Consider the following 25,528-nt stretch of genomic DNA (forward strand, 5'->3'; position numbering starts at 1 on the left):
ATTCTTAGAAAATCGGATTTCTACATTCTGGCCAGACTGCTGCAGTCATAGGGAGAGCTTTGGTTTCACGCGGGAAAAGCCCACCTCTTGGGCTTGATGGAGAAGAACGCTGAAAAAGGGATGGATTTGGCTTTGCAGTCAAGGTCTGTCCAGGGCAGCGAAGCAAGGCAGCCCGCGAGTTCATCAGGGCAGCTTCCCCACCGGAACCCCCAGTCCCCACCAGCCTGGATGCCGTTCCCACTGCAAAGCCCGAAGGCGGCCAGGCTCTGGGGACCCAGAGCAGCGGCTGGAACCTACCGTCCTCGAGGGTGGTGGTGATGACCTCCTGAGAAGAAGGCCCCGTCCCGGCCCGGTTGCAGGCCTGCACCACCAGGCCGTACTGCGTGTACTTGTTTAGGTTGCTGAGGGTGTAAATCTCACTGTCCCCCGTGGTGTCGATACTGATGATGTTGAACTGGAAGCTGCCTCCAGTGCTGTACTCGCGGTAACCTATTTGGTAGCCACGGATAATCCCATTTTGCAGATGTTTCTTGGGAGCCTAAACAGGAAAGGGAAGAATCGCTAAAGAATACTGTGTGTGATTTGGTAAAAAACAATGCTATTTTCAGATGCTTTAAACTGTTCGAATGCTGCTTAATCCTACCGTATACCTATGGCCAAGCTACGAATTATACCCCGTGAGCAATTTGGACGTTGCAAAGTTACCAAGTAAAATGTGAGTAGCTAAACAATCAAACAAAAAAGAATGCTCGAGGCATGACAAAAGGAAAACCGGCACCTGCCCTCCTCTTAGGCAAATAAAAATGAAATTGAATAAGCGTGGAAATAATCCTAACGTGTGGCAGTAGTAATAGTAGCAGCAAACTCATACCTAGAAGCTGCTCGTGGCCAGGTGCTCTGCCTTAACCTGCGCGAATGAGCCCAACCGTCACTGCAGCCCCGGGACACAGCACCACCAAGACCTTCATTGACACAGGAGGTCCCACGGACATGAGGGACGGGAAGGGAATCCACCACAGAGCCTGTGCTCCCAGCCCTGCCCCCTCATGCTGCCAGGACAGCCGACTTCTCTAAGTGGTGGGGAAGTTTTGAAAGATGGACTGCATCTGTGGTACCTCTGCCTACACCAACCATCACCCGGAGAGGCTGATGTTCGTGTTTTCACCCTGCAAAATCTATGGAACTCTGCCACATTGTTCCAGGCACTGGGGGACAGAAGTGATTTTTTAAAAGAAGGTCCCTGCCCTCATGGAGCTTATACTCTAATGGAATATTCCAGAACAAAGGTGTTTCCACGTTGAAAGCTGAATGTGAAGGGGAGTCCACCCCTGGCAGGAAGGCAAACCTCTTTCATTAAGGCCTGAGATTCAGGGATCATTTTATGGTGATTTAAGCTGGGCAAGGTGAGACTAGAGTTACGAGTCAAAAACAGAACTGTTTTCGCTGACACGTTGGACTTTTTAAGAATCCAGACTTTTTTTCAAGTATGTTTTAAGAGCGAGTGTGTGTGTATTTGTATTATGTCTGTGTGTGCATATGTGTGAGCAGATATGTGTACGTATGTGCATGTGTATGTGTACATGGGTATTTCTGTACAAACCGTGGATTAAGGTCTCTTGGGGCTCTGAAAAGCTTTCTGAAAATGCTTACAATCCCATCGGAGCGGGGAAATACGCACTCAGGAAACCGCAGAGAAATCGGAAGTGTTCAAGTGTGTGGTACTGGGCAGTGAAGGCCAGCAGGCCGCTCGAAAGTGGCACAATGGGCGCGGTCTGAAGCCGTCAGAAGATGCTGACCGCAGGTGGGGCTGGGGGGCTGGCCAGGGCTCCGGAAGGGGAGGGAGGGTGTGGGCTGGGAGACACAGAGCCGCTGGAACGGACTGGGGGGAGCTGCTGAGTGCCCAGGGGTGAGGAACGGCAGACAGAGAGGATGTGCCCGGGATGGGGGTGGGGTGAGGCTGGACCATCAGCAGGAAGAAGGCAGAAGAAGGTCGGGAGCAGACAGCGCCATGAACGAATTCAGCAGATGCTTGTGGATCGCCTACCACGCCAGCCCCCCGCGGCACGAATGTCGCCAGCTGTCTTTGGGTGTCTGTCTGAGTTATACAAGAGCAGTAAAATCACATTTCTGTTTTCAGGCGAGTTTCCTCGTTTATGGTTTTCTTGGATCCCACACTGCCTTTCTCAACAACTCATCTGATTTCAGGCATTTACATGGTGCTAATAGGTAGCAAAGAAACAGCCTGGAAACCATTACTTCTGCAGCCAAGTTGGCAGTCAGACGTTGACACAAAAGCACACCCCTTTCTTATTATAAGCAAGTGTCTATGCGTTCCTGCTTCTGCATTGGTGAACTACAACTTTTCACTCTGCTTTAAAACTGGATCCAAAGAGTTCAGATTTTGAGAATCCCATTACCTGGAATTTGTTTGACCTAAACCACTGAATTGCATTTGTATCATTTGCTTAATTAGCAAAATCAATGTCCCTCTAAAAGCCATGGGTAAGTCAAATATAAAACAAAGATATGTCTCCTATTTCACCAAGTTTTTTAATGTTTAATACGGTCACCCAAATATAGAGGACTTTTTAAATTTAAAAAATCTTCTAATTTTTCAACGGGCTCCCTGTGATGATTTAAGTCTCCCTGAGATGCCAAGTCAGGATCCCAGGACGGGAGCTATGGAGTCTGACCAGGCAGGGGGTGTAGGGAGTGGAGGCAAATGCCCACAAGCAAATATTCACTCACAGCACCCAGTTTAGCTGAATCTTCTACAGGCACAGGGGCCTCTGCTGGCTGACATTTCCCTTCTTGGGTTTGGGGGGCGTTGATCATGCCCGGGATTTGGCTGTACAGATAGGTGGCTGGAGAAATCTTCCTTTTTGCACTTTCTGAGGTTGAAAACACATGCTAACTGCTTAAATAGGATAGGCAACACAGTGGTTTTTGTCCTGTTCAGTTTAAATATTTTGTACAAAAGAAATAGAACATTCTTTACATTTTTCTTAGAACTAAATTTCAGTCCTGCTAATTCTGGAGAGACACGAAGGTTATTTTTGTTTATTAGATTCTTCTGCAAAATATTTTGTAGAAAATTATTTTAGTGGTTTTTTTTTTGTAATAATCAAAAGTATACATAGATTACATAGATTCCTATGTAATCACTATTCAAATTCTGATCTATTTTTTCCTCTAAGTGAACTTGAAGTTTGGTTTTGGTTTTCACACGGTCGTCTTCATACTCCACGATTCAGTGACTGATTATTTTTATTTAATATGCTATTATGATCATACTTTCATGTTTACTTCCAGTTTTTAAAAATCATATTCCATGTTTTATTGCATCGTTTTTCCAACAATTTTGTTCGGGATATTGTTTTGTAACTTATTTCCTACCACAAATGAACCTCTCTGATACAGTGCATCTGTTTTAAAATTTGTTTATTGGACTGAAGTCCCAGAAGTGGGACTTACTAGGTATCTTATTTCAAAAAGGTTGTGTTTCAGTTGACTGTTAATGAGATAGGATTTTTTTGTTATTATTCTTTTAGATGTGAAATCCAATACGGTAATGCAAGGGACTGTGTTTCTCACAAGGAACAAAGAAGAGAGCTCGCCTCCAGTTTTCCTAATATTCTGATTTTGAAGAGATATGTATGAATAGAGTGGTGAGTTATTTGAAGGTAGCAGTGGTTTCACACATTTCTTTCCAGGGCTCTAATATAATCGCTAGTTATCATGCAGAATGAATTGCTGCACCTGAGAAAGAAGCGATGGATTTTTCTTACAAATGAAATATGCACTTTTGATTCCACAGCATGCGGGCCCCCAGAGGTTTTGAAAACCATCTAAAAAGGATTGTGTTGGGGGAGAAATGGGGAGTGACTACTAATGGGTATGGGCTTTGTTGTGAGTGATGAAAATTTTCTAAAATTAGATTCTGGTGATGGCTGCACATCTCTGTAAACATACAAGAAAACATGGACTCGTACACTTAAAACAGCAAATGTGATGGTATGTTAATTTCATCCCAATAAAGCTGTTTTCATAAAAGTCAGTGTGCTGAAATCATCTCTCGGTTATTCCTCTTTCTAATTCAGTTACAATAGTAGCTTCCTTCACCACGACCACAGTGAACACCACCAATCAATACTCACCACCTCTACCACCACATCTGCACCATCACCATCACCACTACCTACATGCACACCCCCCCCTTACCACCTCCACTACCTCATGCCCCCAAGACAACCATCACTGTACATCACTGCCACCACCTCCATCACCAGCATCATCGCCATCATCACCACCACCTCCATCACCTGCATCATCACCATCATCACCACCACCTCCATCACCAGCATCACCACCACCTCCATCACCAGCATCATCACAAGCATCACCACCACCTCCATCACCAGCATCACCACCACCTCCGTCACCAGCATCATCACCACCTTCATCACTGCCACCACCTCCATCACCAGCATCATCACCATCATCACCACCAGCTCCATCACCAGCATCACCACCACCTCCGTCACCAGCATCATCACCACCTTCATCACTGCCACCACCTCCATCACCAGCATCATCACCATCATCACCACCAGCTCCATCACCAGCATCACCACCACCTCCGTCACCAGCATCATCACCACCTTCATCACTGCCACCACCTCCATCACCAGCATCATCACCATCATCACCACCAGCTCCATCACCAGCATCACCACCACCTCCGTCACCAGCATCATCACCACCTTCATCACTGCCACCACCTCCATCACCAGCATCATCACCATCATCACCACCAGCTCCATCACCAGCATCACCACCACCTCCGTCACCAGCATCATCACCACCTTCATCACTGCCACCACCTCCATCACCAGCATCATCACCATCATCACCACCAGCTCCATCACCAGCATCACCACCACCTCCGTCACCAGCATCATCACCACCTTCATCACTGCCACCACCTCCATCACCAGCATCATCACCATCATCACCACCAGCTCCATCACCAGCATCATCACCATCATCACCACCAGCTCCATCACCAGCATCACCACCACCTTCATCACCAGCATCATCACCATCATCACCACCAGCTCCATCACCAGCACCACCACCACCTCCGTCACCAGCATCATCACCACCTTCATCACTGCCACCACCTCCATCACCAGCATCATCACCATCATCACCACCACCACCATTACCCAATGCCACGGCCACCTCTCCCACCTTTACCACTATCCTTACCACCTCCTCCACCAATAAATCACTGCCATGCCTCCAATACATCCACCACCATCACCACTAACATTAACATGACCCTAAGTATCACTATTACCACCATCACCTCCAACACTAACTCAGGGCCAAAATCACCACCACCAGTTACCACTGTCCCTCCACCACCTCCACCACCGCCATCACCTTCACCTATTGAACACTTGCTTTTCCCAATCAGTGTAATAGGTGAGTTGTATATCTCCCCATTAATCTTCACAACAACCCCAAGAAGTCTCATTATCCTTCTTTACAGATGAAGAAACTGAAGGTCAAAGAGGTTAAAAACATCTTCCTCAAGGTAAGTATAGAGTTGGAATTCTAACCCAGGTTTTTCCAAGAGATGTATTTAGTTTCCACCACTCACAGAGCCCCAGATAACTCTTCTCCTTTTTGCAAAGCTTGCTAATTAGGTTTGTAAAGTTACACTAAGCAAAACATTTTTAATCAAAGAAAAATCTAGCAAATCACATGAAGACAAAGTATTATGTTTTCATGCACAAAAGTAAGCAAAAATTCTAACTGTAACAGGCAAAGTTTAAGTTCTACTATTCATTTGTAGGTTGAATAGTCAACCTAGGTTGAGTAGGTTGAATAGCTGTAAATTTAGGAATGTGTTAACATTAAAGAAATTCTTGAGGACATATTAGAAAACAGATCTCTTTTAAGAATCCATAAGTGCAGGGATTTCGTACACTCTCAGTGCAGGGAATTTAAGGGCTGTGGTGCAAGTTCCAACTTGTTCTGAAGTGACTCTGGGGACGTCTCTGAGTTACATGAACAACAAGCCAGCAGGGGAAGTGGGTACGGACCAGTGGAAGCACTTCAATCCATTTGTCTGGTAGTGGGCTTCATATCACCCTAAGACAAGTCAGTACATAATACTCCTTACTTTAAAAGTTGTTTTGGATGATACTTTAAACACTTCTGCTTGGAGCATGTGTCTACGTGGAATAAAGGGAAACAGTTGGCTGATGTACAAAGAGAGAACATCCAGATGGGAAGGCAGTTGAGGATACTGTTCTCTGGCTGTTCAACAGCCTCAAAGAACAACCGATTAAGTGGGTCAAAAATAATTGTTTGCTTTCATGAAACTAAGAGAATGGAGTTAATGGTGGGGTAGGAAGGAACGTAGAAGAAGGAATCAGGTAGGGGTCTTGAAACACATTTTGAATCGGGGCTGCAAGATATTGGAGAAGACAAGTATCCTAAGAAGCCACTTTGATCATGCCCTCCCTCTCCCCAAACCTCAACAGTGCCTGTTGTAAGATTTGAGCCCTACAGGAGTCTTTCCAGACTAATGTCTCCTGGATGTCCCTCCATCTAGGATTCTCTTTGACTGCTTGATTAAGCATAGGGATTCCAACTCTCTTTACACTTTCTCATCTCATGAAAGCCCTCGTCAGAGAATGCACTTCTTCCTTTTTTCCACTCTCAACACATGACTCACTCCATGGCCAGCTCCACTTCCAACTCATTGGGGAGACTCCTTTGACTGTCTCCATCCAAGGAGTCCTCTCCTTCCTCTGGTCTCCACTGGCACTCACCCATCCACCATCAGCTCAGCAAGAACTGGCCACTTCCATCTACTCTATGGTCACCATTAACATATCAAATGTCTGGTTTCCAAGAACTTGACTACAAGCACCAAGAGCACAAGGGTTCCTAAAAAAATGTTTGAAATCTGACCCACTGCCATGTCCAAATCAAGACTTCAGCACAGTGGAAATTCTCAAAAAAATTATTGTAGATAAAGAAGAGAATGGTTCTGAGCATTTATGAGGTGTAAAATAGTGACGGGTAAGAATGACCTTAGATTTATATCTTACTGAATAAAGATCTAATGGGCAGGGTATAAAGACGGAAGAGATGCCTGGACTCCAGACCCAGGATGCAGCTGTTGATCAGAGGCCTGGGTCAGTCAGCTCAGAGGGAGCTCTCAGGCTCTGTGCCCCAGCCTGGACGTGTGGGTTCAAGTTGAGAGCTGGCTTCCGTGCTGTCATGTAGCATGGCGGCCAACCTATCAAGATGGGAGATTTAGGCAGGATTGGGAGGGGTCCATTTCATTTCCCAGACCCCATCAGGGAAGAAAATTGCTTCTGAAGAGCCCATTTTTCTGGACGATGTTGTCCATCTTTGTTTCCTGCTTAAAACAAGGATTCCAGAGTTTATTCACTTGTCATCCAGCCAGTGGGTCACACATGCTTACAATAAGGATCATTGAAGACCGACCAACAGATTTACAGCAAACCTCTCCTGGCAACCAGCCCTCTTAACACAGATTAGAGGAAGATGTTGGAAAGTAAGTGATTGGGGGAAAGAAAAAAAGCTAAAGTGAAGAAGGGCTCCCTTCACTCCATAGTCAAGAATCCAACAATCTGAGTGTCTTTCCATGCAGGATGGTGCTGTCATCTACAGATGGCTTTTATATGTGAGTGTTCTGGTTTTACCTTTTCTCAAAGCCCTTTGAATGCACTACTATTCTAAGAGAAGGCCTTAGCTATCCACTGTTGTGTTTTTCTTGTGAGGACTCATTGTTTTTCCATGTTGAAGTTTCCTCTTCCTTTCCTTCACCTTTGCATCCAGGAATGATCCAGATTTCTTTTCATTTGTCTCATTTATCTGCTGTCTGTGGCCCTCTCTTTCTCCCCTTCCAGCCCTGACTTTGTTTTTTCTCCTGTGGTTTCCCTAAACCGCTTTCTTTCACATCTGTCCAGGAGCCCTTTCTCCAGCCTCCAAATCCCCCCCAGCCCTCACTTCCTTTAAGAAACCATCTCTTTTGATCTCCATGACAACAGGAGCCCCGTGTCAATTTCCTTGTGTGGTTTGCAAGTGCCTGCATTTTACGTGTCCGCCCGAATCAGCCTGCGAGCCACACGTGGCAGGTTCTCCGCTCTTTACAGGGAGGGTAGAAACAGAGATGAGCAAATGCTCAGGGCACCAGTGGGGCTGTGAGTGATTAGCACGGGCACCTCATCTTCAGAAAGCCACCAGCCAGGTCCTGTTTCTGGCTCGCTCCCCTCCCCATCCCCACAGCTGGCGGGTGGGCTTTCCTCAATGTCAGGGTCCATCCGCTGACCTGGAGAGCCTAAGGCGTCCACTGCAGAATCCCGCATTCCGGGAACACTGCGTCACTCCGACGTGTTGAGTAATTCAGTTGAAAAATGATTTGAAACGTTTCCTTTTAGATTCCTCCAAATTCATTTAAAATGTAGTCTGTCCTCATTTCCCTTTTATTACAGGGGTGGGGGACCGTCTTTTTCATCTCTGTGTGCCTCCTCCAGCCCCTTTCCCTGCTCCCCAATATAAACAGCACAAGCTCCATAACTTGTTCAGTGAATGGATGCATTACCTGTAACAGCCAGGAGCTGGTGCCTCTTCTAAACAAGGCATTGTGTGTAGGGAAGATGTACAGTGACTCCGTGATTAAAGTGGAAAGTGAGGATGGCAGTGGTGAAGATTCGCACAAGGGGCTGTGGAAGGGGAAAGGAAGAGGTGCCTTTTCCAAATGGGTGCAGGAGGATTCCCAGAGAAGGGGGGCAATGTTATAGGAAAGTAATCAGTGGACCCGGCTGCAGGTGGTGAGGGAATAAGAGATGGCTCAGGAATGGAGCGCAGCTCCAGCGACCCTTCAGGGAGGTATATGGGGTGACTGGGTGGTGGTGGCGTGAGTGCAGGAAACCTGGGGAAATGCTGGGGCCCCACCCAGACCTGCTGACTCAGAAACACACGCTGGCTACAGGGAGGGCGTGCTGGTCTGTGTCTTAACAAGCCCTCCCTGGGATGCTGAGCAAGCTCAAGTCTGAGAACCACTGCGGTTGTCACTCAAAGTCATTAAAAGGTTTAGGATTGGCCTCACTTGGGATGGACTTCAGTGAAAAAGCAACAGCTGCACAGTCCCCAATTTTTCAGGTCACCGATAACCCATTTTCCTGGTCTCTGCAGAACAGAAGGCATTCAATGCAAATAGGACTGTAAGCCCTCTGTGGTCCGGGAGTCACACAGCAACAAAGGGACCTCTTCACAGGGGGGCCGGGGTGGAGGGGAAACGGCTGCCTTGCTGGACAGAGCCCTGCTGGGGCTGCCCAGTCCCCGTGGATGGACAGCACAGCCTCTCTGAAGGAATGGACCGTGGGTTCTCAGGGAGAGATGGCAGACAGAGGAGGAGTCTTACATCGTTACCTCAAAGCACATTTTCCTTCCTGTCTCTCTCCTTGGGTCGGTCCTCCATGGCCACTCGGCGGGCTCTAAGCTCATTCTCTGCATTGCAGGTCTCCTACGAGGGATGCGTGTGGCCATGTGGCTCCGCCCTCAATGTCATTGCTCGTCGAGGGACAGGTAAAGAGCCAAGGGGCCACGTGGAGTGAAATAAAAACTGGACATGTGATCTGACAATGAGACATGCTTAAGTTACGATGAATGACAAAGTGTTTGAAGTGTGTACTCTCTGGAGAGGCCAAGAACTTGGAATTGGAGCTGGATGGTCACCGTAGTCTAGTCAGACTTGGCAGCCGAGGAGGAGATGGAGACCAAGGGCGTGCGTTGGCTTGGAACACAAATGCAGAATTTTAGACACGTTTTGGAGAATATTGTGGGATGAACTTAAGGCTAACTACTGTACAATGGGGTGCCCTGTTTTCAATTTCTAATCTGTAGGGTAGCTCCCATTTCATTCACTCATTCACTCATTCATTCATTCATCCCACCAACAAACATTTGTTGAGTAGCTACTCTTGTTAAACCCCTCCTTTTTTGAATTTTGCTGTCCTTTGCAAATCGCATTCTCTGGTAGCCTCGTAGAGCATTTCTCACCAGCCATAAAGCCTTATCCAGTGGTTTCTGCTGACGCCCTGACAAAGGAATTCACAGAACATATTCAGACCAGGATTGGGCTTACCTATCAGCTCTGAGGTCTCTAGGGACATCCCCCACCTAACATCAGGGCCTCTAGATGCTGTGCATCCTTCTTAAGGCTCTACGTCCAACTCAGGTAGCTGGTAAGGAGGGCACGGTGGCTTCCGAAGCTCAGAGAAGCTAGAGAAGACTGCTGAGAAAGAGACTTTGCTAGAAGCGTGATGGTTCAGTGTGCCAGAGCTTGGAAGTGGAATCAGTCAGAAGTGGCAAGGAGAGGGAGGTGCCCTGGGCTCAGACCAGGGGAAGAGCAGGGAGAGGGTGAGCAGGGGGGCTCTGGAAGTTTCCATGGGCCAACGAGCGGTGTAGCCAAGGCCCAGCCAGGAAAGAATCCACCTAGAGACTCTGAGGTTCTGGGAGGCTGGTCCGGTACCTCTGAGCCTGCAGGTAACAGAAATTTAGGGAAAACAGGGTTTTGGTTTTGATGCCAAGAGGCAATGTGTACTAGTCTGTGAGTATGAAGGCTGGGGTCCCAGCTATTTAGTAGCAGCTGAGTGATCCCGAAGGACTTGGCTTCCCCCATGCAGACAGGGGTATCCAGCCTAGAGGAACTCCCCTGCAGGGAAGGGGTGTCCCCGTGGATGGCTGAGTGGCCATGGAGGGCCAGATGGACCCATCAATAGGCCGCAGAGATTTAGGGGGCCACATCTGACCCAGATCTGCTAAGCTAGTGCAAAAGGCACAGAAGAGTCCCATAGTGCTTTAAATCTCTGCCCAGAGGACCAACGAACAGGCAGCTATTGTGACGAGTTTCAATTGTATGTGGCTGCTTCTTTTGGTATCATCTTGGTTTATTAAACTTGGTTGACAGACTGTGGTCCTGGGGCCAGGTCCTTTAGCCACTTGTTTTTATATGGCTCTTAGCGAAGAATGTACATATTTTTTACATATTTTTACATGACTGCAAAAAATCAAAAGAGGAAGAATAGTGTGTGACCTGTGAAAATTATACGAGCTTCAAATGTCAGTGGGGCTGAGTCAGGTCTTACTGGAGCCCAGCTGCACCCACCCAGCTGCGTATCTGCCGTGTCTGCTTCCGAGCTACAGTGGCAGAGTTGAGGGGCTGTGACAGAGACCTCATGGCCCACAAAGTTTAGATTATTTGCTTTCTGGCACTTGACAGGAAGAGGTTGCAGACCCCTATAGGACACAGTGTTGTGGACAGAAGCTGCCTGCAGGGTGAGATCCATTCCGTGGGCTGGAGGTTGAAGGCAGGGAGGGATGTGGGGAGATGATCAGCGGTGGAAGGAGAAGCAACTCCGAGAGAGGGGGTGTTGGAGAAAGGCCAGGGTCTGGGCCAAAGGAGAGTCAGTGACCCTCCCTGCTGGGATGTCAAAGTTCTAGCCTGTGTTCTATCAGAAGACAGAGAATGCCTGCATCCACAGTAGACCTTTGGTCCTGGATATGGTAGCTGCCACCTACACCTCAGTGATGGTCCTAAGCATAAGCATAGGATGGCATTGCTCCTGCAGAGCTAAGTAGAGTCTCTTGTCTGTACTTGGGTAATGAAAGGCTTTGGCCTCAATTAAAGGCATCAACACTCGTGAATGGGTAATGGAGGAAAAGAACATTGAAAAGCATCTAATAGGCTACTCTGCCCTGTCAGGAACATGCTAGAAGCATTTGGACAAGGGCCCCCCCCCCCCCCCCAGGGAAGGCTCTGGTCTGAAATGGGGGGATGGGCCTGACACATTCCCAGGAGCAAGGAGAGACAGTGATTCTGTCCAGACCCCCGGGAGGGACACCACACTTTCCCTGCATCGTAATTTTCCTTCTTTGCGGATTCTCACTTCTAGGAGTCATTGAGAACATGCCTCCGGAATTCTTCTGTTATTTACATAAAGACAGGGCCTATTCCCACTTTAGATTGTGACAGGGAGGGAAAATGAGAATGAAAATATACTTTTTAAAAGTAGCATTATTCTATTTCCTGTATTTCTCTGATTCCTCAAAGCACAAAAAACATTTATGTTTGGACTCAACATTTTCAAAAGAATGTACCAGTGGAAGGACTCCATCACAGGAATTGAAAGGATGTAAAGTCAGTTTTCAAAAATTTTAATACAAAGAGGAGACTGACCTTTAACAAAACTGTGGAAGGTTACCTAGAATTAGAGTTAATTGGTTACATCTTAGTGCATTAAATATATTTGTATTAGTGAAATGAATCCGAAAGCATATGTTGTATTTTTCTGTCCTACCCCATGTAACCGTGAAAATGGAATGTGGAAATTAGATGCCCAAAGTCTCCCAAGGCAGTTGACTCCTGCTTTCCTAGCTGGAGTTCTTCCTGCAACAGACCCAGAAGAACTTGGTCCAGCCTATTTTAAATGATAAAAGTAACATCGCATTTCTTCCCTTATCTTAGGAGACATGTCCATATTGGACAGATGTTTTCCTTTTATTCTTTGATTTTTCATTCTAACACCTGTGCCCCATTTACTAATTTATCTACCCTATTTGATTTCTCTGATAAGATGGGAAATGTCATCAGCAAGATGGCTTAATGATGACTTTCTAAGAAAATTAAGCACATTAGTAAATCAATGAAGGTAGAACATACCCTCACACCATACACAAAAATACTCAAAATGGCTTTAAGACTAAAACATAAGACATGACACCATAACACTCCTAGGAGAGAACATAGGCAAAATATTCTTCAACATAAATCATAGCAATGTTTTCTTAGGTCAATCTGCCAAGGCAACAGAAATAAAAGCAAAAATAAACAAATGGGACTTAATCAAACTTACAAGCTTTTGAACAGCAAAGGAAACGAAAAGACAACCTACAGGATGGGAGAAAATATTTGCAAACAATGTTACCAACAAGGGCTTAATTTTCAAAATATACAAGCAGCTCATACAACTCAACAACAATGAAAAAACAAACAACCTAATCAAAAAATGGGCAGAAGAACTAACTAGACATTTCTCTAAAGAAGACATACAGATTTCCAACAGGCACATGAAAACATGCTCAACGTTGCTAATTAGTAGAGAAATGCAAATCAAAACTACAGTGAGATAGCACCTCACACTGGTCAGAATGGCCATCATTAAATTATGTCTACAAACAACAGATTCTGGAGAGGGAGAAAAGGGAACCCTCCTACACTGTTGGTAGAAGCGTAAGTGGGTGCAGCCACTGTGCAAATCAGCATGGAGGGTTCCTCAAAAAACTAAAAATAGAGCTACCATATGATCGAGCAATTCCACTCCTGCATGGATATCTGGACAAAACTATAATTCAAAAAGATACATGCACTATAATTCAAAAAGATACACGTTCATAGCAGCACTATTCACAATAGCCAAGACATGAAAGCAACCTAAATGTTCATCAACAGATGAATAGATAAAGCAGAGGTGGTACATTTATACAATGGAATATTACTCAGCCATAAAAAAGGAACAGAATAATCCCATTTGCAGCAACATGGACGGAACTAGAGATGACCATACTAAGTGAAGTAAGTCAGACAGACAAAGACAAATATCATATGATATCACTTATATGTGGAATCTAAAATATGACACAAATGAATTTATCTGTGAAACAGAAACAGACTCACAGACATAGAGAACGGACTTGTGGTTGCCAACGGGGAGGGGGGTGGGAGAAGGAAGGACTGGGAGTTTGGGATTAGCAGATTCAAATGATTATATATAGAATGAATAAACAACAAGGCCCTACTGCATAGCATAGGGAACTAGATCCAATATACTGTGATAAATCATAATGGAAAAGAATATATATAAAAGGGCATATATATGTATAACTGAATCACCCTGCTGTACAGCAGAAATTAAGACAATGTAAATCAACTATACTTCAATAAAAAATGAATAAAAAAAGAAAATTAAGCACATTAAATAGTGTATATTCACTTATTCACTCACTCAATGGGTGCCACTCAATTCACTTATAATACTCAAGGCCATATTCACTTTAGTTTGGTCTTCTCATTTGTTCTTTGTGAAGAATAGGGCTAGTATTTTATAAGAACCAGTAAAACTACATACGAGCCAGTCTTTTGAATACTTTTATTAAAATTACTACCTATCCATCTATCATTTAGATTATTTAAAATAACAATTTTATTAATTAATTTTTTGGCTGGGCAGATTTCATGATATTTACATTTACTGGGAGGTATTTGTTATCAGAAAGGACTGTGCTGTCCAGAGCCATCAGAGGGGCCAGCATCCAGGGTAGAGAGAAGAATCCGGGCTGTCATTCACTGAACCAAACTCATATCCTAAAATACTCTCCCCAGTCTCCATCCTCCGTGGCTGTCAAGACAGTGCTGGGAGATGAGTACAGACAAGGCTATGCTGTTACAATGGCTACTGTTTGTCTATGACTTAATGAAAAGAACACTCAGATCGGACCTAGTGGAAGGATTCGAGCTTCAGCAATGATACCCCAAGTTACTTGCTCAAGATCATTTTTACTAAATGTAGAGGGGAGAGTAATATCTAATTATGTTGGAGTCTAATCCAGCACTTTCTGTACTGTATCAGAGTATCCTTATTATATGTAATTTACTTGCTGTAGATGCATTTAAATTATGCTAATCCTACTTTATGCATAATGTAATGAAATACTGTCAAGTTATACTTTTTCATATACTCTATTTTCACTGCAAGTGTTATATATTCACAAATGTATGACACTAAGTTTTCATGGCTAAGTTATGCATAGTGTAATTCTCAATAGACAATTAAATAAATTTTAATATTATCCTGACCATAAGCAATTTTTACCTTAATGTTCCAACTTTAGAAGCCAATCCACTTGTTAACTGTGATGTTGATGTACTAAATAAAGACCTATGGCTGGTCACCAGTAAATGCCCAAAATGCTCTTTTAGTTCCAACCTCATAATTCCTAATCACTATTCTTGCTTGAATTTCTGATAATACATTCCATCAGTCAAGGCAAAAATAACATCCTTACCTCCTAACTTATTGTAACCTAACTGTTCATAACTTGTTTATTTATTTATTTATTTTAACATCTTTATTGAAGTATAATTGCTTTATAATGTTGTGTTAGTTTCTGCTGTATAACAAAGTGAATCAGCTATACCTATACATATATCCCCCTATCCCCTCCCTCTTGGATCTCCCTCCCACCCTCCCTATCCCACCCCTCTAGGTGGTCACAACGCAGGGAGCTGATCTCCCTGTGCTATGCGGCTGCTTCCCACTAGCTACTTTACATATGGTAGTGTATATATGTCAATGCCACTCTCTCACTTTGTCCCAGCTTCCCCTTCCCCTTCCCCTTCCCCCGTCCTCAAGGCTATTCTCTATGTCTGTGTCTTTATTCCTGTCCTGCCCCTAGGTTCTTCCGAACCATTTTTCTCTTTTTAGATTCCATATATATGTGTTAGCATATGGTATTTGTTTTTCTCTTTCTGACTTACTTCACTCTATATGACAGACTCTAGGTCCATCCACCTCACTACAAATAAATCAATTTCATTTCTTTTTATGGCTGAGTAATGTTCCATTGTATATATCTGTCACATCTTCTTTACCCATTCATCTGTCAGTGGACACTTAGGTTGCTTCCATGCCCTGGCTATTATAAATAGTGCTGCAATGAACATTGTGGTACATGACTCTTTTTGAATTATGGTTTTCGCAGGGTATATGGCCAGCCATGGGATTGCTGGGTCATATGGTAGTTTTATTTTTAGTTTTTTAGGGAACCTCCATATGGTTCTCCATAGTGGCTGTATCAATTTACATTCCCACCAACAGTGCAAGAGTGTTCCCTTTTCTCCACACCCTCTCCAGCATTTATTGTTTCCAGATTTTTTGATGATGGCCATTCTGACCGGTGTGAGGTGATATCTCATTGTAGTTTTGATTTGCATTTCTCTAATGATTACAGATGTTGAGCATTCTTTCATGTGTTTGTTGGCAATCTGTATATCTTCTTTGGAGAAATGTCTATTTAGGTCTTCTGCCCATTTTTGGATTGGGTTGTTTGTTTTTTTGTTATTGAGCTGCATGAGCTGCTTGTATATTTTGGGGATTAATCCTTTGTCAGTTGCTTTGTTTGCAAATATTTTCTTCCATTCTGAGGGTTGTCTTTTTGTCTTGTTTATGTTTTCCATTGCTGTGCAAAAGCTTTTAAGTTTCATTAGGTCCCATTTGTTTACTTTTGTTTTTATTTCCATTTCTCTAGGAGGTGGGTCAAAAAGGATCTTGCTGTGATTTATGTCATAGAGTGTTCTGCCTATGTTTTCCTCTAAGAGTTTTATAGTGTCTGGCCTTACATTTAGGTCTTTAATCCATTTCGAGTTTATTTTTGTGTATGGTGACAGGGAGTGTTCTGATTTCATTCTTTTACATGTAGCTGTCCAGTTTTCCCAGCACCACTTATTGAAGAGGCTGTCTTTTCTCCATTGTATATTCTTGTCTCCTTTATCAAAGATAGGGTGACCATATGTGTGTGGGTTTATCTCTGGGCTTTCTATCCTGTTCCATTGATCTATATTTCTGTTTTTGTGCCAGTACCATACTGTCTTGATTACTGTAGCTTTGTAGTGTAGTCTGAACTCAGGGAGCCTGATTCCTCCAGTTCCATTTTTCTTTCTCAAGATTGCTGTGGCTATTCGGGGTCTTATGTGTTTCCATACAAATTGTGAATTTTTTTGTTCTAGTTCTGCAGAAAATGCCATTAGCAGTTTGATAGGGATTGCATTGAATCTGTAGAATGCTTTGGGTAGTAGAGTCATTTTCACAATGTTGATTCTTCCAATCCAAGATCATGGTAGATCTCTCCATCTGTTTGTATCATCTTTAATTTCTTTCATCAGTGTCTTATAGTTTTCTGCATACAGGTCTTTTGTCTCCTTAGGTAGGTTTATTCCTAGGTATTTTATTCTTTTTGTTGCAATGGTAAATGGGAGTGTTTCCTTAATTTCTCTTTCAGGTTTTTCATCATTAGTGTATAGGAATGCAAGAGATTTCTGTGCATTAAATTTTGAATCCTGCTGCTTTACCAGATTCATTGATTAGCTCTAGTAGTTTTCTGGTAGCATCTTTAGGATTCTCTATCTATAGTATCATGTCATCTGCAAACAGTGACAGTTTTACTTCTTCTTTTCCGATTTGCATTCCTCTTATTTCTTTTTCTTCTCTGATTGCTGTGGCTAAAACCTCCAAAACTATGTTGAATAACGGTGTTGAGAGTGGGCCACCTTGTCTTGTTCCTGATCTTAGAGGAAATGGTTTCAGTTTTTCACCATTGAGAACGATGTTGGCTGTGGGTTTGTCATATATGGCCTTTATTATGTTGAGGTAAGTCCCCCTATGCCTACTTTCTGGAGAATTTTTATCATAAATGGGTGCTGAATCTTGTTGAAAGCTTTTTTCTGCATCTATTGAGATGATCATATGTTTTTTCTCCTTCAATTTGTTAATATGGTGTATCACATTGACTGGTTTGCACATATTGAAGAATTCTTGCATTCCTGGGATAAACCCCACTTGATCGTGGTGTATGATCCTTTTAATGTGCTGCTGGATTCTGTTTGCTAGTATTTTGTTGAGGATTTTTGCATCTATGTTCATCAGTGATATTGGCCTGTAGTTTTCTTTCTTTGTGACGTCTTTGTGTGGTTTTGGTATCAGGGTGATGGTGGCTTCGTAGAATGAGTTTGGGAGTGTTCCTCCCACTGCTATATTTTGGAAGAGTTTGAGGACAGGTGTTAGCTCTTCTCTAAATGTTTGATAGAATTCACCTGTGAATCCACCTGGTCCTGGGCTTTTGTTTGTTGGAAGATTTCTAATCACAGTTTCAATTTCAGTGCCTGTGATTGGTCTGTTTATATTTTCTCTTTCTTCCTGGTTCAGTCTCAGTAGGTTGTGCTTGTCTAAGAATCTGTCCATTTCTTCCAGGTTGTCCATTTTATTGGCCTATAGCTGCTTGCAGTGCATAACTTGTTTATAACCTAAGTGTTCTAAAACAGAACAGGGAAAGTGTTGTCCTCAGGTGTCTTGTATTATGCCAGTTTCATCCAGGCTCCATGTGAAGCTTTCAGGAGAAACCATCTGAAAAGACTGCAGGCTGATGAATGGAGTTGGCCTTGTTCTGAGTCCTTAGTTGAAGTTCAATTTATGTCTCTTCAGGGTGAATTAGCTGAGAGGTCCAGCCTTTTCCCTGGGATGGAACGGAGACAACCCTTCTAGGCTGAGTCTCAGCTAACTTGTCTTCCCAGAATGCCCAGGTGTGAGCCTGCATCCCACACTCTTGGTGGCTCAGCAGCCTTTGGAAAGCTGGCCAGCATCTTCTTGCTGCCCTTTCAGGCTGGTAACTAAGAGGCCTGCCTGCTTAGGTTGGGAGGCCAGCCAGGACCTTTAGGGCAGGCAGATTGGCAGCTCTGCTCTGGGACAGAGAACTGGGGTTCCAGGAAAAGGCCAATCACATGGCTAAACCAAAAGGGCTAATCTGATGGAGAGGTGCGGAGAGAGGCAGAACATATTCCAAAGAAGCAAATAAGCAATGAATGGTTTTATGAAGGGAATCTGTATATTTTATACATGTGCAAAAACGTAAGATGCTAATGTAGCCGTGTAGGGCTTTTTAAGGTGTCCGGGGGGTTCCTGAGGAAAGGTACCCCCTCTTTATATGCACATTTTAACATGAAGGTGAACAATGAGTGGTTCATGTATTTATTTAACAAATATTGACTGCGCTTCTACTGAGAATATAACAAACAAACAAAATATGCCCTCTACCCTCATAGAGCTTACAGTCTAGACAACTGTAAGAAGTTAAGAGAGAAAAATCCTACACCCTGTGGATGACCAAGAAGTTTTGAAATCAGTTTGGATTTTTCTTCTCTCACTGTAGGGAAAAGAGGTAAGACTTGTTAATATGAGAAGGGCTGACAGTTCCTTATCTATTTGTCATGCATACTGGTTATCAGGATCCTTAATAAAACTGCAGAAAATCTAACTCTAGTACCAGTTGATTAGTTCATAAAAGAAATGTAAATTTTGTAATTTTTTCATAGCCTAAGGATGAAAGCAAGAGTTTAAAAATTAAGTAAAATTAATTCCAAGGCAACGCTTTTGAATTTCAACTGACTTAGGAAAGAAAGATGTCGACTTACTACTCCAGTTATGCTAAGGTTCAGTTTACAATTTGGAAAGAAAGTGGTAGCAGGTAAAATGTGCAGGTTACCTATTTTCTTTAACCTTAGTGGGGTTGGGTAACATTTATAACATGAGGCTGGAAGGAATAGGAAGAGGAGATAATAGTTGTTGAACCTTTCCACGTACAAGTGCAATATCGTCATTCAACGTACTTTAGCTCATCAGTTGCTTCAAAGCCCGGCAGGCAAAGTCAGACTGCCAAGGTAGGTAGGGGTCCTTTGACAGGGTTGCGAGCCCTCAGATCTTGGGCAAACCCCTGCAACCTGAGGAGGCTGTACAGAACTGGGTATACCCAGCACACAGATCCAACAGTATAAAGCTTGTAAGAATTGAGCAGGGTGCCTGGAAGAGAGCAAGTGCTCAGGAAGACAGGTTTCCCAGGAATCCCAGCCAGGAAATGCCAGTGCTGGAAGGTGCTCCTTTCCAGTGGGGTATTCCTTTCCCTGAAGGAAGAAGGATTTGGATGTAGAAGTCAAGTGGCGTCTGCAGTTTATTAAATCATTGCTATGAAGATTACTGGCAATAGGCAGTTTTGTTTTTGAATGACAAACGAAGCCATTTTCCCATTGTAAGAGCTCTTCTCTGAAACATATACCAGATTGTAATGATGCCTCAGTTACTTGGAATTATTGGGGATTGTGGAGGTGTGGTGCTCTAGTTGAAAGTATCCTTCAGCTTTCTAAAATTTAATTAAATCCCCCAATATCCAGGGTTCATATTTTATGGAAATCCCATGTCTTCTGCGATGTTATTCATTCTAAATAAAATCTCAGTCAGAGAGGATGATACTGAAGGGCAGGGAAGTGGCAAAATCATTCTCAGGACTTTTATCCGGAGTCAGTTCGCTTTCAGCAATGCAATATTCAAGCAGTGGAAAATTTCATGTTTTCAGGATAGCCTATGGCTCTAAAAGATTTCTCATTCAAAACAAAACATTTACGTCCATAGGAAAAAAAGTCCCTGCCTTAAATTGCATACTCTGGGTAGATGTTTTGCGATATCTATAGTAGTTAAATATTCCAAACTCTGAAAGTTTTATTTAATGAGCACATGTAAATAGCCTTCAAACTGTCCTCAATTTGCATAAAATGGGATCAGTTGATTCTGAGACTGACCGGAAGAGAAGGTGACGGGGACTGTCAAAAGAGACTGGTTCTGTCAGTGTTTTTATACTTAGGCGACAGACTAAAATCTGCATGTTCTGAAAAACCAAAGAATTCTCATGTAGTTTTACAGTTTACAGGTACTTGATCAAATACGTGGTTTTCAGTAATCCGTAGCCTTCAATATTCTTTCTGATTTTGAATAACCCCAGCAGAAACATGCAGTAAATTGTATTTCTTACGCCAAAGGCTTATGCAAACTTTTTGTTTTTCAAGGGGTCTGTGGAACAAGAGCTAGGAAGTGAACTTTTGTTATCATTTACCTAATTTTTATTTTACTTAGAACTCTTACTTTATCTCTAGAGTTCTTGTTAAGGCACTGCTTAGCAACTTGAAGTAACTCAAAGTATGTAAAGTCATGGAAAAGCCCTTTCTGAGCCTTCCTCTTCTATAATATAGACAAGTGAACACGGTCCCGGTTCTTGGGCATTTTCCTGTGAGCTTACATTTAAGGGATGCTCGGATGCCCATTTCCTCTAAAATGGATCACACTTTTACTGGATCATTACTACCATTTATTTTGCAATCCATTAGAGTAGAAACCCACGTGCAGAATGGCTGGTCTATCTGGGACACTGAATGTGGGTACAGTGGTCCACCACTGTACGCTCCGGAGTATTGTACTGTAGCACGAATTAGACTCTCGCCATCTTATAGCCTGGTTTGGGGAGATGCTAAAAGCTAGGGGGCCTTCTCCACGGCAGTTTCTGAAAGACATGTGCTTCAGAGGCTGGCGCGACGTAAGCCCTTGTTATTCACGTATGCACTCATTCATTCATTCATTCATACAGACCTGCCAGCCACGAGGATCGAGGATAAATAAGACCCTCCCTGCCTCCAAGGAGCTCACAAAACAGCAGAGGAGATGCGACAAAATGGACTGTAGAAAGCGTGTGACAGGGATCTCATGGAGCTATCTCCCAGAATCCTGGGTAACACAAAGGGTTGAACAGTTAATTTGGAGATTTACACATCTTCACAGAGGGAGTCAGGCAGGACCAGAGCACTGAGTAAGCAGGATGGGACAGGTGGGGGGTGGAGGGGGGGGATGCGACAAACACTGAGAGCAGCAATGACAGTTGAGGAGAGAAGAGGACAGCACGGTCCCCTAGGACTGGGGGAGGAGAGGGCGGTAAACCCGAGACAGGATGCTGCAGCCTGAGGCTGGTGGCTGGGCTGTCCTCTGGCGTTTGGTCTATAGCCAGTAAGGCATGTGGAACCTCTGGCGGACTTGAAAATTTAAACATTTGAAACTTTCCTTTGGTGAAACAAATAACCGAACGAGCTAAGCAGGAAAAGTTGTTAATTCCGTTCACTAGAAGGTGTGTGTTACAAAAGTGTTGCTTGTACAGGGATAATGAAACAAATTTAACTTCTGTCTCTGATGTTATGAAACCAACGCCAAGCTGCCCCTGACCTTTGAGAGGTTTAGTGTGGAAAGTGGCTATTTTCCCGCCCCGAGCCCAGAGCTGTTCTTCCCTCTTTCTCATGTCTCTTCATTGAGCGCATCTTTCATTCTGACGAGTTTCCTTGTGACTCTCAATGAGTTTCTGCCTCAGTGCCCCCAATATTTCCATCCCGGCTGACAGATGTGTGGCCCCCTCCTTGGGCTAATACAATTTCTTCCTCTTTCTTTACTTCTTTCTCCTCCTTTCCTATTAGCCTCTTTGCACAAAATGTAAATCTGGGACTTTAAGGCCATAAAATAAAGGCATATTTTATGTAACATATCATACTTTGGAGTACCTAGACTCGCATACAGTTTGGTCGAATCAGTGACAGGCTTTCATGACACAATCAGGCCAGTGTGAAATGACAGCCAATCAACGGGCAGCCCCTACTCCACTCAGCGGTACCCACATCCTCTTCTGCAGCCTGCTACCCTGCGGGAAACCACGGTTCCGTGAATAGGACAGCAAAACCAGTTCACAGTCTAGTGGAGGTGAGGCCTTTCAATAGCCCACGACTTGTTCATCCTTTTGACATTCAGAAGAAATTTCACTGCAACCTACTGACTTTTCCTGCTGCTTTTCTATGGAGACAGAAAGGATGCAATGGCTTTTAAAGCCTCTGAAGTTTCTATTTTTAGTTATAAGAGCTCTGGGGACAGATACCTCTCTCCTGCAGGATACAGAAAGCCCTGGGGGCCACCGTAATAGCTTTTCAGTGGCAAAAGGCAAGAGAATGCGGAGGGCTGGTGGAGGAAACTTCCCAGTCTTTAACACAAGACAGAGTGAGTCAGCATCCCGTTTGCCCAGTGGCCGGGCTGCGCGTGGGGCTGTGGCTTGCTGAGCGCCTTTTATCGCGCGGTGTGTGAAGCTCGCAGCTGGCGGATGTGCTCACAAAGACGAACGGCCCCCTCCCCACCTGGCCCGGCCTGCCCTGTCTGAGCAGCTGAACAGTTGCGGTGTGCTGCCCGCTGGAATCACAGCTCAGTGGCCGGGCTGTAAAAAGACAGCCCCAAGGGGCTTGCTGCCCTACTGTGTGTTAACACCCAAGGTGGTGTCCACCCCAACCTTGAAAATCCTTTTTTTGTTGTTGTTCTAGAGGCTGGTCATTTTATGAAAGAGCTGATGCCAGAAGGAGAAAACCCAGCAAGTGGTGCAGCGAATGAGGTTTTTAATGGGACCGAGAGGTGGGCAGTTTGAAGACCTCACTGTGGCTCTTACCTTCCTCTCTGAGCGAGAGCACAGAAGAAATGGCAAGGAAGGAGGTAAGAAGAGACCATGTGCGATGAGAGAGACCCAGAGGCGGAAAAGTAAGTGCAACTTCGCAGACGTTCTGACCCAGTAACAGCATTCTAGGTAAAGTGGAATTTGGGCTAAGGCAGGTGGTCCCAAGACCACGTGAAGGGGGTGACTAACTCTCAAGCAGTTTCACGCACCACTCAAGATCCCTGGGGCGGCACCGCCCAGCGCGCTGGTTTGTGATGAGCTTGGACCAGAATATCAATCAACACTGTTTCCTTCACTGCGAAAGTTTTGCGAAGAAAACCATGTCTGCCGGAGGCAACAGCACGCTGAACGGTGTGCTTGTTTGCACTGTGGCTCCGCTTTCTCTCCCAGCAGCTGGCAACGAGCCCTCAGCTCACCAGCGGCCAGCCTGCATCTGCCGGCCACGCTGGGGGGACCACGGCCTGGGACGGCAGCTGGCCCAGCGCCGCCCCCCTTGCCTGGGTGTGTGTGAGGCCACCGCTAGCTAGGGGCACAGCAAGGACCTCTGTCCTCCCTGCCACTTGGTGGGCTGTCTCCCACACCATGATTTGCCATTTAGGAAAAGCAATTAGGAAAAGTTTCCACTGGATGAAATAACGAGTGCGGCCATGCATGTCCGTTTCCCGATTCTGCGAGTGCAGAGCAGCACTTGGGACACAACCGCGATTCAAAGACTAACAATAAGGCCCCCGAACTTCACTCTCTGTACATACAGAAGTTGCTGTAAATGTATTCAAAATGTGGATACAAATACTGCATTTTAATAAAAGGGCTTTTAATCTAACTCTGCCACATGAACGTTTCATATGTATACATTTGCTGCACACCTGAAACTAACGGAACATTGTAAATCAACCATATGCTCCAATAGAAAATAAAAATGTAAAAAAGAAAACAACAAGGTGTTCATGTCTTGGCACCATAACACTTAACATGACTGAAGTGCTCTCCACCCTCCACGGAAAAAGTGCCAGGAAGACAAGCGTTTGCTGAGTTTACCTTCCAGGTGACCCTGATGCTCTGAGATGAGATGGGCTCCAGGTGAACTTCCTGAGGTGGGCCGTCAGGAGCTGTAAAGACCAAAACCCACAGACCGGTTAGAGATGGGTTCCAGAGCGTATAGGAACCCACACAATAACATGCAGGCCCAGAAGACAGGCCACAGCAGCTTTGGCGGGAAAACCAATTTTGCAGAGTCACTGCACACAGTGTTTACTTCGTGTTCACGCGCTCCTAGAAGAAATAGATTCTGGGGACTCAACCTCGAGTTCTTCCTCACCTTGTCCTTGACAACTTGAGGAATAAACCTCCAGTTAATAAACCCGTAAAACAGGGAGTTGTAAATCAACATCTCTTTGATAAAACTCTATAGTGGCTGCTGAAGACCCCTCTCCTTCCTTTGGAAGTTTTGTTCAGTGACGTGCCCTGGGGCCCCTCAGCACGCTCAGAACTACTTAGGGAAGAGAAAAAAAGGCTTCTGAGTCTCTTTGATGGCTTTAGTTCTCTACACTTTCCAATGGGAAACCCTTATTAACCTGGGGCTGCAGCCGCAGGGGACAGACACAGTGCAAGAGTGAAACAAAGCATGCAACGCACTCCAAACTATTTCCAGTGGTTGCAGGGGGGTCACTTACCTCCCAGGGACAGTCAATCACTAGGTACTAGGGATGTAGCCTGTACTACGGACACAGCATGGAACTTAGACAGAGGAGACATCCTTGTCCAGCAAGAGTCTGTAATCTAATCAGAACACCGGGCCGAGCACACAGAGTGGAAGATGTGGATACAACACAGCACATACTCCAGTGTCTTCGGAGAAATGGAAGCAGACAGTAACCCAGGGGTCAGCAGGGAGGGACTCCATTGGTGATCACATACTGTCCGAAGGACAGTTTTTCAGTCCCTGCTGAGCTACCAAAGGGCCATCCTGGGGATGTGGAGATGCCAGTTTGAAGAAGGATAAGGAACACTGGGAGATGAGAAATCAGGAGTGGCGAACGGAAACCAGCCTGAAGGGTTCAGAAGTGGGAGGAAGGGGAAAGACAGGGTCATTTTAGGGGAGATGTGAGAGCAAGGGAAACATGCCTCCTGTTTTTCAGAGAGAGAAGTTTTGAGTGACACCACAGTGCAGTTGCTAAGTTGGTGGGTGTTTGAGTCTTTCTGCCTGAGTTCAAAGTCTTGCTCCCTCGCTTAGTAGCTGGGTGGTTTTCTTCCAGGTTACTTAATTTTTCTGTGCCTCAGTTTCCTTCTCTAT

General features: G+C 44.6%; 1 protein-coding gene across 4 annotated transcripts in view; it reads right to left on the reverse strand.

Annotated features, from left to right (window-relative positions):
* The window catches only part of DSCAM (DS cell adhesion molecule), a 738,508-nt gene that overhangs the window by 107,605 nt on the left and 605,375 nt on the right, over nucleotides 1-25,528 (reverse strand). For 3 of the 4 annotated variants that reach the window (XM_059063980.2, XM_067035143.1, XM_067035144.1), the window contains exons 16-17: nucleotides 24,274-24,344; nucleotides 298-538 (exon numbers count right to left, since the gene is read on the reverse strand). In XM_059063980.2, the coding sequence (XP_058919963.2) occupies nucleotides 298-538; nucleotides 24,274-24,344 (312 nt within the window). Of the gene's footprint in view, nucleotides 1-297; nucleotides 539-24,273; nucleotides 24,345-25,528 lie in introns of those variants that run through there. The other variant, XM_067035145.1, reaches the window with a different exon arrangement.

The sequence above is a fragment of the Kogia breviceps genome, chromosome 5 (genome assembly GCF_026419965.1).
Source record: "Kogia breviceps isolate mKogBre1 chromosome 5, mKogBre1 haplotype 1, whole genome shotgun sequence".
NCBI lineage: Eukaryota > Metazoa > Chordata > Mammalia > Artiodactyla > Physeteridae > Kogia > Kogia breviceps.